This window comes from Chenopodium quinoa, unplaced genomic scaffold, assembly GCF_001683475.1.
Source record: "Chenopodium quinoa cultivar QQ74 unplaced genomic scaffold, ASM168347v1, whole genome shotgun sequence".
In the NCBI taxonomy this organism is placed as follows: Eukaryota; Viridiplantae; Streptophyta; class Magnoliopsida; order Caryophyllales; family Amaranthaceae; genus Chenopodium; species Chenopodium quinoa.
The window spans coordinates 1,612,760-1,629,842 of NW_018743122.1; the positions used below are offsets into that span (position 1 = coordinate 1,612,760).

The 17,083-nt window shown below is 36.7% G+C and overlaps 1 protein-coding gene across 3 annotated transcripts in view; it reads left to right on the forward strand.

Moving 5' to 3' along the window:
• LOC110731975 (protein FORGETTER 1-like) overlaps positions 1 to 17,083 on the forward strand; it is a 46,822-nt gene that overhangs the window by 20,246 nt on the left and 9,493 nt on the right. For all 3 annotated transcript variants that reach the window (XM_021911880.1, XM_021911882.1, XM_021911881.1), the window contains exons 15-29: positions 1,699 to 1,769; positions 1,844 to 2,013; positions 2,147 to 2,240; positions 2,549 to 2,646; positions 3,547 to 3,682; positions 3,881 to 3,987; positions 6,902 to 6,997; positions 7,068 to 7,155; positions 7,252 to 7,366; positions 9,115 to 9,226; positions 9,316 to 9,439; positions 9,518 to 9,595; positions 9,674 to 9,792; positions 9,993 to 10,046; positions 10,125 to 10,227. In XM_021911880.1, coding sequence (XP_021767572.1) covers positions 1,699 to 1,769; positions 1,844 to 2,013; positions 2,147 to 2,240; positions 2,549 to 2,646; positions 3,547 to 3,682; positions 3,881 to 3,987; positions 6,902 to 6,997; positions 7,068 to 7,155; positions 7,252 to 7,366; positions 9,115 to 9,226; positions 9,316 to 9,439; positions 9,518 to 9,595; positions 9,674 to 9,792; positions 9,993 to 10,046; positions 10,125 to 10,227 — 1,565 coding nt within the window. The remainder of the gene's footprint in view (positions 1 to 1,698; positions 1,770 to 1,843; positions 2,014 to 2,146; positions 2,241 to 2,548; positions 2,647 to 3,546; positions 3,683 to 3,880; positions 3,988 to 6,901; positions 6,998 to 7,067; positions 7,156 to 7,251; positions 7,367 to 9,114; positions 9,227 to 9,315; positions 9,440 to 9,517; positions 9,596 to 9,673; positions 9,793 to 9,992; positions 10,047 to 10,124; positions 10,228 to 17,083) is intronic.

The window sequence follows — 17,083 nt, forward strand, 5'->3', positions numbered from 1 at the left end:
TTTTTTCACTTTGTCAAGACTTGGGCCAAAAAAAAAATTAATTGAGTTGGGCTTTTATCTTTTTTCTTCAATAATTAATTTTGTATGGAGGAGAAACATGTGAGGATCACAGGCCAAAAAGGTTTGGGGCAAGCTCAAAGGGATGAATCGAAAAAGAAATTGGTCGCATACTACGAGGGATGGAGGGAAATGGAGATGGTTACCTTGTTACTCATCAGCCCTTTTTCATGCTTTGATCTGCTCATCATTATTCATTTCTTCTAAAAGGGAAATTTAAATGAATGACAGTATTATGAGAAACTGTTGAGTGATTACTTTATTACCCCGTTTGATTTTGTTGACTTTTTTATTTGGGAGGTGAGGATATTTGTCTGAGCTAGTAGATTACATGACGGTCAAGGTCTATGCGGTAGAGTGTGCATATTTTTACTTTTCTATTTGTTTACAGCAGCTAGATTTTTATTTTATTGTTTGTTGTGAGCTTGTGCCACCTGAATATTATATGGTGTTATTCAAAAGATCTCTACTAATTCACAGTGGAGAAAAAGTTGGGTTTTGGGAAGGATTGGGTGGCAGAGGTTGAAGAAAGAAGAGAATGAAAAAGGATTGGGGCATAGCAGGAGCTCATAGCCTAGCCACATGCCGTACTTTCCCCAGTATGGCGCTGCAGTGTACAACAGCCCGCAACGGAGAGAAAAGGAAAAATAGTGAGAGGAAGAGGGCAGCAGGACATTTAAGTAATTTACGTAGGTTAACCATGGTTAGCATTTTGATGAAAACAAATCAATTAGGTCTCATGAATGCCATAAACTATGGTAATCGGACATGGCTAATATCGCGAAGTGTCCGTGTCAACACGACACTTCACGGACACATGACACGTGTCCGATCCTTAACTGTGCTCTCGGACACTTCCATTTAGAGAGTAGAGGAAAAAAGAGAAGAAACATGAAAGAAAAATATATCTTGTTCGAAAATGACCATTGATATAGAGAAGATGGAGATAAGCAGATTGCCATTTATTAGGAAAATTTTCCGAGGAATGAATTAAAAAAAAATAAATAGGGGTAGACATAATGAATATTTAAAGCTTTTGTAATAAATAATATATTTATATAGATTTAATTAACGTATTGACGTGTCCCTGTATCCGTGTCCAAATATTGGACAGATTCCCCGTGTCCTAAAATTTTGAAACTTGCCGGATTGGACACTTGGACATGTGTCTGTGTCCGACACCTGTTCCCAAGTCCATGTAACATAGGCCACAAGTCAGATCAACTTTTGTTTTTGGGCTGTATTTCATAAAAAATGTGAATTAAATCAGGGTAGCAAAAATAGTAGATCATTGCTCAAAGAATTTTATTTTCATCTGTCCATACTATAATAATTACCCTACTTTGTACTAGTTCCAAGCAGATTCATCTTTACTTGTATTAATATTCTGTATGAACTGGGGTGATGGAAGGAATATCTGTTTAAATACCAGTACTATCTTATATGGTTGGCAAACAACTATTTGTATAGTCCTTTTGTTATTATTTTTGTATTTCATTCCTAGTTTAATTGAGTCTTGAGTGGACACTTTTTCAGTTAGATCTTACTCCAATTACATTTTTATCTCTTCTCTAGTATTAGTGATTCATGGGAGGAGACACTTTCAGTTAGTTCTTAATTTGTCTGCTTTGTTACATGCAGCTGATAATGATAATGAATCTACTGAATCTGATGATGAGTTTCAGATCTGTGACATTTGTAATGGTGAAGAGGTGAATCACATTAAATTCTTATATATTATGCAATTTTGTGAATATTGTTTACTCATTTGGATTATTTGAAACAGGATAGAAAGAAATTACTTAAATGTGCCTGCTGTGGCAAGTTAGTACATCCTTCTTGTTTAGACCCACCTGTACCAGATGTATCTGAGGAGTGGACATGCAATTCATGCCATCAAAAAACAGAAGAATTTTTGCAAGCAAAACGTGCTTACATAGAAGAGCTCACAAAGAGGTATTTAAATTCATCTGTCTTTCCTGCTGCTGTTTTTTTTCCTTCTGCTTCAATGGTCCTTGCATATATGTCTTCTATTTTGACAGCCCCTCCTTATTGTAGTGTAATTTCTGTACTTTGGATATGCATTTAGGTACGACGAAGCTGTTGAACGGAAGATAAAAATTATGGAAATTATTCGCTCTTTGGATCTTCCAAACAATCCACTAGATGACATTATTGATCAGGTAACCTCAACGAATTTCCCTTATTGTTCTTTGAGCATTTTCTTATCTCTGTTATTTTCATAATTTTATTTCCCCTTTTAGCTTTTTGTTAGTGCAACTTCCATTTTTTCCTTGGCCTAATGGCTCATAGCTTGCTATCTACTAATATATTTTGTTAAATTTTACTCTGTAGATGTTAATGTCTGTTGAAACTTAATGTATTACTATCATCATATTCTTGTTTGAAAATGAAAAAAAAAGTGGTGAAAGAGCTAATATGCTTGTGCAAGGGTTACCAGATTTATTTTTAACTTAATGTGAATGTGCAGCTTGGTGGACCTGATAATGTTGCAGAAATAACTGGTAGGCGGGGAATGCTTGTTCGGGCCTCATGTGGTAAAGGTGTAACCTACCAGGCACGGAATACGTAAGTTCGCATAACTCTTAGTTTCATGGTAAATGTTATCCCCTTAGACACACTTATCACAGGATATGAAATGAATTGATTAAGCACAAAATGTATCTTTGAAGGTGCCTTTGGATTCCTAGTTTTTATTATATTTAAAATAGTCAATAAAAGACAAAATCCTATCTTTGAAAGGGTGTGTTACTCCCTATATTAATTACAAGCGTGTTAACCAATACTTTTATAGTCCCTCTGTCCTAAAATAAAAGCCTTGTTTTCTTTATCAAAGTTGTTAGGGGTATTGTTGAGTAAAGTTGAGAATAAAGAAGGAAGATATTGGGAATAGTTTAGGGGGTTTTGTAAAAGTGAGAAAATGGACCCCACCAAATTGAATAATGGGCATTTTATCTACTCACAAAGGGAATATGTCTGTCTTAGTAGATCTGGCTGGGTGTTTGATACGGGTTTAGATCTTGGTTGATTAATTATTGATATATCTGTTATGCTTCCATTTTTGAGGAGTGTTTGGGTTGTTTGTCTTCCTCTTTGTATTGTCTTAAAATTCTGATTTTTTCCTAAATCTTTTCTTTTGTTTTATTTATTAATTTATTTGTTTGTTTATTTATTTATTTGTTTGTTGTTGTTGTTGTTATTATTATTATTATTATTATTATTATTATTATTATTATTATTATTATTATTATTATTATTATTATTATTATTATTATTATTGTTATTAATATTATTGTTATTATTATTATTATTATTATTATTTTTTTTTTTATTTTTTTTTTTTATTTTTTTTTAGGTATGCATTTTGGTGCTGAAATGCTGAAATCTATGTGCAAATGGAATTCTGCATAAAAAACTTCTGTTATTACTTTTAGGTTTGATTTAATTATTTATTTATTTTTTATCTAGGAAAGAGGTGACTATGGAAATGGTTAATATGCATGAAAAACAGCTTTTCATGGATGGTAAAAAGTTTATTGCTATTATATCTGAAGCTGGGTCAGCAGGAGTTTCTCTGCAAGCTGATAGAAGGGCTTTAAATCAGGTAAAATAATGCAAATACATTAACTCTTTCATAAGCATCTGGGAATGACAATAGTAGTATTGCCTTCCCTGTGAAGCTCATTTTAAAATCTGCAGGACTACATGATTAACTGTGTCATCTGATTTTGACTTTCATCATTTCAAAAGTAAATTTGTGGATATCTTTAACACATCCTATTCAATTTCTTTTTTCTATCAGAGGAGGAGGGTTCACTTAACTTTAGAACTCCCATGGAGTGCTGACCGAGCAATTCAGCAGTTCGGCAGAACTCATCGATCAAATCAAGCCTCTGCTCCTGAATACAGGTTTTTTTTTTTTTTCCTTAAATTGTCTCCTTTTGTTATGCTCCCAGTTTTTTTATAAACGTTCTATTGTTTTTGAAATGAAGAACATGATTCAATATGGCTTTGGTGTTCAAGTTGTTGCATATGCTTAGAAGAAAAGGTCAGTCGTAAAAGACAGTAAGATTTTATTAATTATCAGGAAAATAGGACATGGAAACTGACAAGTTTAAGTATTGCAATGTGCACTATTGCGGTTTTGCTTGATTAATTTATCATTTGTTTCATTATCTCCCCTAAAAAATTAAGGATTCTTTGTCATCTCTATCGCTGATTTTCCACCTGTAATTAGTGCGTAAACTGATTCTAGTATTGGGTTTTATAACCTCCCTGTGCTCTTAGACAGATTCAAATTTATCAAATGTATACAAAAAAGAGTTTGTCTATGGATAAACGCCCAAGCATGGTATAAAAATGCAGTTTCGGTCGCGATCGTAGAAATGGTTGCGGTGTCACGGTAACGATATTGATGGGTTGATAGTGGACCGGGTTGCGGTAGAATTTTATTTAAAAGTTATTAATCCAAGATTTATAATTAAAGTATTTTGAATAAATTTTTATTTGGGTTTTAAGTTGAATTATTTTCAAACCAAAACCTTACATAGTTACGTACTCTGTATTACACTATTACTCCAAAGCTTGTTTGTGTTTTATTTACCCATTGACAACAGTAAAGATAAAACCAAATAATAAAAAACAAAAAAGGCCACCTGTCATTACAAGTGACCGCTGGCCCTCTACTGTCCCACCAACTTATTACTTGAATATAATAAAATAAGATAAATTAATAAAAATTCCCTACCAAACCTATTACTTCAAATCTACTTGACTATCTCGTTTCAGCTGTCCCACAATTTACTTTCACTCTTCTTTTGGTTTAGATTTAAGAACTCATCGGTTTCAATAGAGTCTCTCCATTTCTTTTCTCTTTGTCTAAAAGTAACTCTTCTGAAAATTAAACTGAATTTTAGTCAATAGTGTTCGATGCGGATGAGATTCAGTTCATACCGGTTGTATTGGCCAGAATGTCGTCCTTTTGTAACATGTGCTAAATCGGGAAATATCGGTTTGGTAAGTTTGAAATCCATTACAAACCGGCCGGTTTGCGACGTAATGGGCGTATTTTTATACCATGCACCCAAGTGCACGCAGACCATAAGTAGCTGGTGAATGGCCAGATAGGTATCCATCTGGGTTATGTTTTGGGGAAGAGTTCTAATCATACAATGCTTTATTCTACTTATCTTCATATGGCCACACCCTTACTATCTAACATGAACTAATGCTCTCCTCACAGCCTGTCAGTACAGCAGTCTCTAAATCCCATGCACCCTGATTGTTACGTGTCGCCTTTGTTACTAGTTAACAAATGCTCTCCTCTCACCCTGTCAGTGCAGCAGTCTCTAAATCCTACGTACCCTGATTATTATGTGCCACCTTGCACCCTGTTTATAGTTTCTGGATCAAATTCAGAACCCTTTGTATCCTCTCTCTTGGCCCTGCATCTATTTTATGTCAGCCAGGAAAGTAGTACAATCAAGTGATTTAGGAAAGATCAAAACTAATCTTGAATGTACATGGTATGAGAGTGAGGGTATGTCTTTAGATTAAGAAAAATACCTAAGGATTTTAGGCTTACGGATAGGGAATTGTTTTTTTATTGTTTGATTTAAAGAATATGATTTATTCTTTTACTTTTAAATTGAATTTTGGCACTACTTTTGAAAGAGGTTTTCAGTGCATTACTCACTAGGATTGCCATAATATTATTAGAGTGATGTTCCAATGTGTCTAGAAGGTTTATGCTTCGTGTGAAGTGTGGTAGATAAGGATGTTAACTTAATATGTTGTTTGTCTATCTAATCTCTTTTATGTAATGTTAAGCAAAATAATTTTATGATTTATTTGTGCAAAATGAATTTTAATACTTGTATGGTGTGGAATTTAATATTAAGCTATGGACTCTCCATATTGTTATTGTTTGTTTTAATGTATCCTTATAATTCTTGGAGAGTTTTTTCATGATAAAGCTAAATTTTGTTGGTTTATTCTTGCAACTTGGTGTAGTCTACAAATCATGTAGTGTCGAGATTAGAATTTTGATTTACTCTTTAAATAATAAGTTTGTTATTCAACTTAATTTTCAACTTACTTTTTTGCAACTACTATTGGTTTGAAGCTGAAACTTCTATGTCCAACTATTGGTATGAGGGATGCTGTGGGGAGAAAAAGGATAACTAGTTTGTATCTTATCTATTTATTTTATGGAATTGTTTGTCAGCTGCATTGTAATTTTGTTTGGACAATTGGTTTCAAACATGTTAACTCTTGTAAGCTAAAACCATTTTTACTTCTAAGGCTATTTTCCTATTTAAGTAATTTCCTTTATTTTATGTGATGATTATAATTTTAAGCTAACTTTAACACCCCCCCCCCCCTCCCACACACACACACACTTTTTCCAAAACTTCTTTATTGTTAGCATCAATGAACTGATGTCTCTAGTGCTTTACTATTGGATTTTTTTGTACTGTTGATGGTCAACTTTTATACTTGTCACTGTGCCTTTGTATAATGGAAAATAATGATAAACATAGCCCTAAAGGCTATGTATAAGAAGCTAAGAAAGGAAATATTGATAATAAATTAACATTAATTACACCGATTTACACATGATTTTTTCATGAATTCCTAACTTAATTCCGTTTTGGGAAGTATATTTAATGCTTATATATAGCCATAAGGGCTACATATATCATTACCCTTGTATAGTATCTCTGTTATTGGCATATGATCTCTATGGGAAAATATGTTCAGCAATTGATAATTATGGAGTGTTATATTATTCATGAATTTATCTATTTTCTTTTGCTTACAGACTCCTCTTTACTAATCTTGGTGGTGAACGGCGATTTGCGTCTATTGTTGCAAAGAGGCTAGAATCTCTTGGAGCATTGACACAGGGGGACCGGAGGTATATAAAATTTCTTTTCTGCCGTCTCAATGAACCGAACATTCTCTTATACACTTGCTTTGTCTTGCAGGGCAGGGCCATCATTAAGTGAATACAACTATGACAGTGCTTATGGGAAAAGGGCTCTTATGGTGATGTATAAAGGAATTTTGGAGCAGGTTTCTGTTGTTTCAGTTATCTATGTAGCTATACTTTAGGTTGACCTTGATCCTTGTTACCTTAATACTTTGTGATGTTTTTTTTTGGAATAACAGGATTCATTGCCAGTTGTACCCCCTGGATGTTCAAGTGAAAGGTCCGAATCAATTCAAGATTTTATAACCAAGGCAAAAGCTGCTCTGGTCTCTGTTGGCATTGTTAGAGACACAGGTAACTTTTTCCTGTTTTTGGTCTTTGGTAACTGATGATTTATTCCATTTCACCTGTTGATGTATGCAGATCTAGATTAATAGGAAAAAAAGGGCTTATGGCATAGTTGTGTATGATACTTCACTCAGGAGATCTTTAATTGTTGTAGCTGCATATAATAAAGTGTTACGCTGCTGTAGTGCTGAATGGGGTTAAGGAGTTTGATCATTTGATGGAACTCAGCCTTTGCACTGAGGCAACTTTGAGACAATATAGTATGAGCCTTTAAGACTTGTTTTACTGTTGCTAAGTTGCATAGTTCTTGAATAGATTTCCTTAATATTGGCATTTCATGCGAAATGGACCTCACATTAGATGAGTTAGTATTGAAATTAGATGTCTAACTACGACTAGGTGTCTCCGGGACTCTGGGTGAGAAATAGATTCTGTTATGTGGCTAAATTTTTTTTTGTCTTGGTGGAGCAATTGGCAACCAAGTTTTCGGAGAAAAAACTGGAAAGCAGTTGTTTTTAAGTTGTAGTGATCTTTAATATTTGCTCTCCTTCATGATTAGCCTACTTCGTTCTGATATTTTATAAACAAATTTATTCGTATGTAAAAATGACAATCTCAAACATTAAGAACTGTATTTGTCTCATAAGTAGATGGTTCAAAACTGAAAGCATATAGGATAATTTAACAACTGTGATTAGTTTCCATAAGCTGTTCATTCTTTAAGTTGTGTCAAAAAAATGTGAACAAGTTTCTTTGTTTGCAATTAACCCTTTATAACTAGCACACATACTAGCTTTAATGCATGAGAAATCATATGCCAAGGCTGGTCCTTACAAATTATCGATATTGTGTACTTAGCTGAAAACGGCTAAGGAACAAATTTTGTAGCGATTTTCTATCAGCTGTACAATCATTTGAACATGTGATTGTGCTATCATTTGGAAATATTTTCATATTCTAATCTAGACTCATCTATAAAGCATTTATTGTGGTCTTAGTTATTCTCATCTGGCAATTTGTATCATATATGAGGAGTTCATGCTCACCTGATTATGTCTTATATCACACATGAGCTCTGACAACTTGCACCCATGACACTCTTGCCTAGGCAGGATCAATGTTTTGTGAGCTTATAGAAGCTAACAATTGCAGACAGTTGGACACCTTTTGCAGTGGCACCAATATTGCTAATTATTGTATATGTCCACTTTCCTGATAATTTTAATTTTACAAGATACATAGTGAATTCAGGATTGTTTTGTTTTCACTGTATTATGGACTTTATCTGTGACTCTCAATGTATCTAGGATGTTCAGGAAATGTGGATCCACTTATCTGTATTTGATGAAGCATTTAAAGGTAAATGTTGTGCTGTATGAGAGATACGGACCAAAATTTTCGCAGGAATGCATTCTTGGCTAATTTATGCAGCATGTTGGAAAGCGATTGATATTCAATAGTCTTATGGTTAGAGTTGTATGTAAATTCAGATATCTCTTGTATAAAGCCATTTGTTCTTACTTCATTAACTTGCAATTTTCCGCCGTAGATCTTTTCTTGTGCTAGTGTTTCATGACTTTCCTTGGCAATGACTTTATAACCTAACAATATACTCAATTTTTGCGAACTGAATTTGCAAGTCTATTAATGGAGCTAACTATGTCAAATAGATGAGGGGAAAAGAGAAGAGGGGATTGGTGGAATGTTGTCTTAAATTTTAAATTTTCATTGACTTTGACTATTTACTTCTGAAGTTAATGGAAAAGAATCTGGAAAGATATCCGCACGTATAGTTGACTCGGACATGCATGATGTTGGTCGTTTTCTTAATCGACTTCTTGGACTGCCTCCTGAGATCCAGAACAGGTCATATATTTATCCATAAGTACTTGTTTGAGTTGTACTTTTTATATCTGACTATATTTGTAAATGATGAGTAATTGTTTTAATTGCAGGATATTTGAGTTATTTATCAGTGTTCTTGATGTAATAATTCAAAATGCCCGAACAGAAGGGAATCTTGACTCTGGGATTGTTGACATTAAAGCTAACATTATTGAATTACTAGGAAAACCAAAGGTTTCTATCTTATACATTTGTTATGGCCACCTGTTCCTTTGATTTGTATATCTAGTTATTGACCATTATTTCTTTCAGACTGTGCATGTGGATCAAATGTCTGGCGCATCAACAGTGCTATTTACCTTCACTCTTGATCGTGGATCCACTTGGGAGGTAACCTCGAGCATTTGTATGATATGCGTTGTGTTTGTTGACAACTGTTGATGTCTCACATAACATTGTTGTGTGCAGTTTGCTTCTAATTTGCTCAATGAGAAGCAAAAGGGAAGTCTTGGCTCAACGCATGATGGATTCTATGAGTCCAAGAGGGAATGGCTTGGAAGACGTCACTTCCTTTTAGCTTTTGAAGGGTATTCATGCGAATCTGATTGAATGATTTTGAATTACGTCCTACTTTGTCCGTCTTTTTCTTACTTTTTTCTTTTTTTGTCTTTGTTTTCTAATTTGTTATTTGTCTGGCTTAATGGTTGAAGTTGAATTCCTGGTATAACTTGCACGATAAAACTCCTTAAATTAATTCTTTTTGTTTGTTATTTTGCTGTTTATTCAGCTCTACCTCTGGCTTCTTTAAGATAGTCCGTCCTGCTGTTGGGGAGGTGATAAGGTAATTATGAATCAGAACATTGCTTGTACCTCTTACTTTAAGAACTATGCATCAATGACACTTGTTTTGTTTGTCCAGAGAAATGCCTTTAAGTGAGCTTAAAAATAAGTATAGAAAGATTTCATCTCTGGAGAAGGCTCGTAGTGGTTGGGAAGACGAATATGAAGTTTCATCAAGACAGGTGAAGTGCAACTGGTCCATATTCGTTCTGACTTTTATGGCATTGATGTAGTAGAAATTGTTATGTTTTTGGTGTAGAGAGAGTCGGAAGGGTTATGATGTAGACGGGATTGACTTTAACCAACTAAGCAAGTTGGCATCCAAATATGGTAGAAATTGTAATGTCCATCTGCTTCAGATTTTTTATGGTCAAGATATTTCATTATGTTTAATTAATCTTAATAACATAAATTTCTCAATTTAATTAATCTCAATATAAGTAGTTAGGAATGGAGCACAAGTGAATCGTAAACCATTTTACCGATTTAGTCAAAGAAATTAACATGAATAGAATAATAAAACTACTCCCACTTACCCGACTAAACATGTTTGCCCATGCATAACCATTAGTACCTTTAACTCTCTATTAGTAAAAATATTGGAATTATAATATTGTGAAAGGACACATTATGGTAAACCCATCACCGTACGAACTAACATTTGTTTCATATATTAGCAATAGGGTAAAAAGTCAAAATGATGCAAGTAATCAAGGATCGAGGGAGTTTATAATATTATTATTAATTCCTGTTGGATTAGTGAAAAAAAGAACAGGAGATTTAGTCATATATTGTATAAATATTTAGCAAATTAAGAACTTGTTCTCTTTACCTAAAACAAGGAGATGTGGTCTAATTTTAATAAGGTCTGTTGTGATTTGATTTTTTATTATCCTGATATAATTTACCATAGTGGATTGTCCATGTTTCAGCTTCTAAATATTCAGGAATTGCCTTTCCATATCTAGCTAATTCAGGATTTGCTTTTCCTTAGATAAGTTAGGAATTGCTTTTTATATCTACTTATAATAGGATTTGTTCAGTGGTCAAAATTTGACTAAGTCAACTTATGACTCTAACTAATTTTAGCATTATATTATTTTCACAGTTTATGTGTGATTAGGACATTGAAATCTGATTTGTTAGGAGTTAATAACCCTAAACCTATTAGGACCTTTGTAGGGTCCTGTGTTAAGCCTATAAAAAACATGCTTAGTATTCGTTTAATGAAAGTGAGCTTTGGCATTTTTAGTTCCGTACTTGTTTCTTTGCACAACTTATGATTTGTGTGAGAACCCTCCCACATTGAGATTTGAGAGCTTCTCTCTTTTTGTTTCTTCGCTTATTTTTGTCCTAATTCTCATTCTTGTTTATGAGATTAATAAAAAAATTACAAAACTGAAACTCTTGTTTGTTTATGCAACTTCTTATGGGAGTCTGTTTACTGATAAAAATCTGATTACTGATAAAATAGTAAATAGTTTTTTATTTTTTTATTTTTTTTATTTTATTGTTAATTTTGTGTGGAATGCTACAATAATAGTAAATTAAGTACCAAATACAACTCAGTGAAGTATGAACCAAACCCTCCTCCCCTAAAAAAAAAAAAAAAAGAAAAAAAAGTGACCCCAACCCTCCTAAAAAAGCCCATTAGGTGAATTCTATCTACAAAAGAAGGGAATATAAAAGCCTTTCAAAATGGCCGCACAACTGAACCATCTTCTTCCTCTTTTAATTTTTTAATTTTTTTTTTCTTTGAAGGATTTTCCTTCGTATGTTAATTTGCCCATCTAAATTCCCAACCTCTGTACTCTATGTTAAAACTTCCTATCATTCCTATTCTTGTTTCTACAATTCATGGGTATTTCCTTTCAAATTTGATCGTTTAATTGTGGATTTTACAATGGAAACTTAACATGCAATAGAAGTAAGAGGTAAGAGAAGAAACTAACTATTTGATGATATTTTTTGTTTTTTTCAATTAACACGTGTTTAGGGTAAAAATACCCCATGTACGTGGGCCAATCCCGTAGCGACACGTGGCCTAGTTAAAGGGAGACACGTGTCACTATGGGAAGATGACGCGTGTCTAAGGCTCAAAAGAGCACCTGAAATCAGCATTAAAAAGGGACTTCTTACATCATGGCCCAAATCTCAAGAGATATTCATGAAAGACGCTGTACAAGAGATACTCATGAAAGCCGCAAAACGGCGCCCCCGTATTACACGTGGCACCTCCTGATTGCACAGCCAATCATGTCACAGAAATTTAGGGTACAAACCCTAGAGAGGCACAAACTCCCACCCCTATAAATACCCCAATCATTTATTATGGGAGGGGTGGATTACGACATTACAGAAAAAGAGCATTAAATAGCTCCAACTTCTCTCTACTTTCTCTCTCTAGCCTTTTCCGTTCAGATCTCTAACTTGATCGTCAGAGGCGAATATTTCGGTAAAGGAATATTCGTTTATTTTGCTGGTGTTCGAGTCTCATTACCTGGAGAGCGCGACTAGTATCCTAGGAAATCCAAAAAATACCCGAAATATTTGGTGTCGTATGTGGGGATACTTGTCCGTTATGGCAATAGATTGTAGGACGGTCCGGGAGAAGGCTGACTGACCTTCTTAGCCTCTTCCCTGAGGCAGACGAAGTTGAGACGCTTAGTGAAGCGCTCCTGATAATAGGCGGCCTCCCCTTCCTCCACCATGAGCTCGAACGCCTCAAAGAAGTGGCTCTTCAACCTCTCTTCGATGTTGTGCTCGATGCAGACGACCTCCTTTGGCGGCCGAGGCGCTTTTAGTTGTTTTGTTAGGTCCGCAATGGACTTCTTTAAAGTCTTCATCTCGGCCCTGGAGCATCCGCCTCATCTAAGGCCACTTTGAGGTTCTGTTGGGCAAGGGCCACGTCCCCCTTCAGCTTCACAGAGGCCTTGAACCCCTCCTTGCAGCGTTGGCCGTCCAGGATGGCCGCATCCCTCTCCTACCTCATAGTATCCCTAGCCAAAGACTCTTATTCAAGAGCCTAACCCAGTTTGACTACTTCCTCGGCCTGCCGCGCTGCCTTATCGGACAGCGCGGTGATCTGGATTTCGAAATAGGTGAGTTGGAGTGCGGCCGTCCCAATAACAACATCTTGGGCCTTCAGGACTTCATTCCAAGCCCTCTTCAGCCTCTCATTTTCTTTCTCCTTCCATTCAAGGAAAGCGTTCAGGCGAAGGAAGAGCTGCGTACAAGACAAAGTGAGTTAGCAAAACAATAAAGGAAATACTCTAAGTATGAAAGAGTAAAGGGTTGTAAAACGTTACCTCGGCGTTGCAGTTAATCATAGGGCCGAGGAAGCCCCCATGAATCCTCCGCAACTTGTCTCGTTACTCGGCGGGGACAGGTCTGGTCATGGTTTCCCGCATAGCCTTCCTGCTGTAAGGGACTGGCCGGGTAGCTTCATGTTAACCTCCTCCGCAATATCTACACACGATCGCAAAAGGGTTTTAGTTTGAGCAATAAGACTTCTATTAAAAACGAGATTGTATAAGGTTATTTTAACTAATCGTCCGAGAAGCTCGGAGGAGAAAGAGTGTTGAAGGTGAATGGAGGAGGCGGCATAGGTTCATCGCTCTCCTCACCTGTGCGGCCGGGTTGATCACTAAACGACTTGAGAATACTCAAGCCAATCAGATTTTCAAACTCTCTCGACATGCGAAGTCGAGATGAGGCCGGTCGGTTTAGCCGGCGTCGACTTACCCCCGTCGTCCGTTTTCACGGACTCATTATGGACCGGCTTAGCGGCCGAATCCACGGACTTGGAGACCTCGCTATCACACAGCCGGGGTGGCTCTCATCTAGACTGCTTAGAAGCAGTTTGCAACTTTATCTTCGCCGCCGTTGCGAAAGGGGTCTTGGATGTGACCGTCTTCCTTTGTTTGGACGCTTTTCTGCCCTTCCCCTCCTTTGCAGCCAAGGACGATTGTTTCCGCTTAGCTCTAGGGGTGGAAAAAAGCAAGTAAAAGTTGGTGAAACAAAAATAAAGAAATTTACCAGCGTCCGTGTAGACTCAGTTAGGAGGCTTTTCCCATATTGTCCGTGCGAAAAAGGGAAGGAGCCTCCTCCCAGCCTATCAACACGGACGAAAGACGAACGAAAGACCCATATAAAGAAATTTATACCTCTTTGGTCTGCTTGTACATCTTTTGACGAGCCTTGTATCTGGCAAGTCAATCTCCGCCTTGTCTATCTCCCCTTTTTGCTCATTGTTCAGCATGGCGTATGCTTTCGCTGCAAAATAGAAAAAGAAAAATAGTTAGAAAATTTTCAGAAGAAATAACAATGTGCGTACAAGAAAAATCTAAGCATCCCACCTCGGGGCAAATTCTTGTACAGGCCGTAGGCTGACATGAATGTTGGGTCCCTAAGCCAAGTGGACAAAGGAACCCAGTTCTTAGGCACGACCACCATTTTGTCGTCCCTCTCCACCCTATTGACTCTAAAGTAGTCAAGTTGGGGTGAACGGGCGGCTTGTACGGCTTGTGGTCCCCTCGTCCAAGCTGGATCGGCTTGGCTTTGAATCGGTTCATCCGCAAGTTAAATTCAACATATTTAGTTTTGATGCGGTAGAAACGATTCTTTCAATCTCGCCAGTTGGAGACGCGGTCAAGCACCACCATATAATCCTTAGTGGTGCTAAGGATGAACCAGCCGTCCATGTGCTTCTCCAGCTTGGTCATAAAGTGCATCTCACAGAAGATCGGAAAGTCCGGCTTAAAGCCCTTGTGGATGCACGTCACTAAGTACCAAAAATGTTCAAAAAGAGCAATATTGTATTCATCCAGGACGGTGCGGACGAAGGGGTGAAGGGGGAAGCGGAGTCCAACGTCTAAGGCGGCCCTATAGAAGCAGAAGGCTTTGCGGCGCGACCGCTCATCCTCCCATGCAGTCATGGAGTGAGATATCCTTGGCGCCACCGGCTTAAAACCCTTTCCTAGCTCCTTGTACTCATCGAACCCGTCATTAAGGTAGCCCAAGGCTGTGCCACCCACTTCATCTTTCCCACCTACGTAATTCAAACAGTTATAATTTGAAAATTTAACCTAGAATTCAAAACAGAGAAATAGACGGTCGAATAACGGCGCGTCTAAATAGACGGTCTAAGTAAACAAGATTAAGGTCTCCATCCTAAAATCCAGGCGTCCGATCTCTTTCCCGAAAAATCAGGCGGCATGCTTCGTCCGCCTAACTCTCAAAGAGGAGTTTCAGGCGGACAAAGACAGTTAGCCAGCCAAGACGACCAACTTAAAAGGGGGGAACAAATCTGTGCACCTCCTCAGCAGCGTGCCCAATCTCCATATACCCGTACGCCTCAAGACAAGCGAAAGTTCAGAGGACGTGGCCGTTAGCGTACGAGCCACCCCCTATGAGGGGCAAATATTTAGGGTAAAAATACCCCATGTACGTGGGCCAATCCCGTAGCGACACGTGGACCAATTAAAGGGCGACACGTGTCACTATGGGAAGAAGAGAAGGCTCAAAAGAGCACCTAAAATCAGCATTTAAAAAGTCCTTCTTACATCATGGCCCAAATCCCGAGAGATATTCATGAAAGCCGCAAAACGGCGACCCCGTATTACACATGGCACCTTCTTATTGCGCAGCAAATCATGTCACAGAAATTTAGGGTACAAACCCTAGAGAGGCACAAACTCCCACCCCTATAAATACCCCAATCATTTATGATGGGAGGGGTGGATTACGACATTATAAAAAAAGAGCATTAAATAGCTCCAACTTCTCCTTAGTTTCTCTCTCTAGCCTTTTCCGTTCAGATCTCTAACTTTTGGAGGCGAATATTCCGGTAAAAGAATATTCGTTTATTTTGCAGGTGTCCGAGTCTCATTGCCTGGAGAGCGCGACCAGTAACCGAGGAAATCAAAAAAATACCCGAAACAACATGCATATTTATAGATGGAAAAAATTCCATGAAAAAAAAAATTACTTCCTCCGTTTCTAACATATGCAACACTTTCCTAAAAAGGAAATGTCACAATATTTGCAACACACAATAAAAGGAATTTTTTTTAATTTTTTTTTAAATTATACCCCTTATTTACTTCATTAACTGCTAAACACCCACCCACTACCTAACATCAATTAGGAAGGATTACTATTACTAATCCTTTCCTCCCTTTTATTAACAAACAAACTGTATTTTCAACTAATCTTTTATTTTTGTGGATTGTTCACCTACTTTCTTCCAACTTCACATGAACATTGAAGAACCCTAGTATCATTATCACACTTTCTCTCTCATCTAAAATTTCAGATGTGGCTCGATTTTCCCTCGTCAACTCTCCCTGAATTCCCGTCATTTGGCCCTTTGGCTTCATCGCGAACCAAGGCAAGTTGTGCTTGCGAGCGTAGGAAACCGCAGGGCAAATTCTTGTCTACACGCTGACTGCAACACTCACCTTGTTTTGCACTGTAATCTTTCAATTTCTCTTTGTGTTCTTCAAAATCAGATTACCATAAGATATAGAAGGAGTTGGCGAAGAAGAACAACGGCGTGGAGACCATGCTTAAAGGTTTTCCTAATTTAAACTACTGGGCATGTTTTAGCTCAAATTAGGATGCAACAAGTTGAATTTTTTTTTTTCTTTTTACTTCGATTTGTATGCATTTGACTTGGGAATAGAAATTTCCTCAAAATTATATTATGCACTAATTTGTGGGTAATATTTTTATGCGGTTGATTTTAATCTACAATTTGAAAGAATCAAAAAATTAATTTGGGGATAATATTTTTATGCGATTGATTAACCTGACGTGGGAAGCACTCACTTATCAATTAATCTTTGATTAGACTCATTAACATTACTTGGGGGACCATGTGCATATGCTGTTAGCTTACTTTCTTAATTACCGTGCTAAAGGGTGTGTTACATGTATAAAAAAACGGAGGAAGTATGTGTTTTTGAATACTTATGGTAAATACTGATTATTTTTCTTTTTTGTTTCAAAGTTTATTATGGATTTATTAATTGTTAT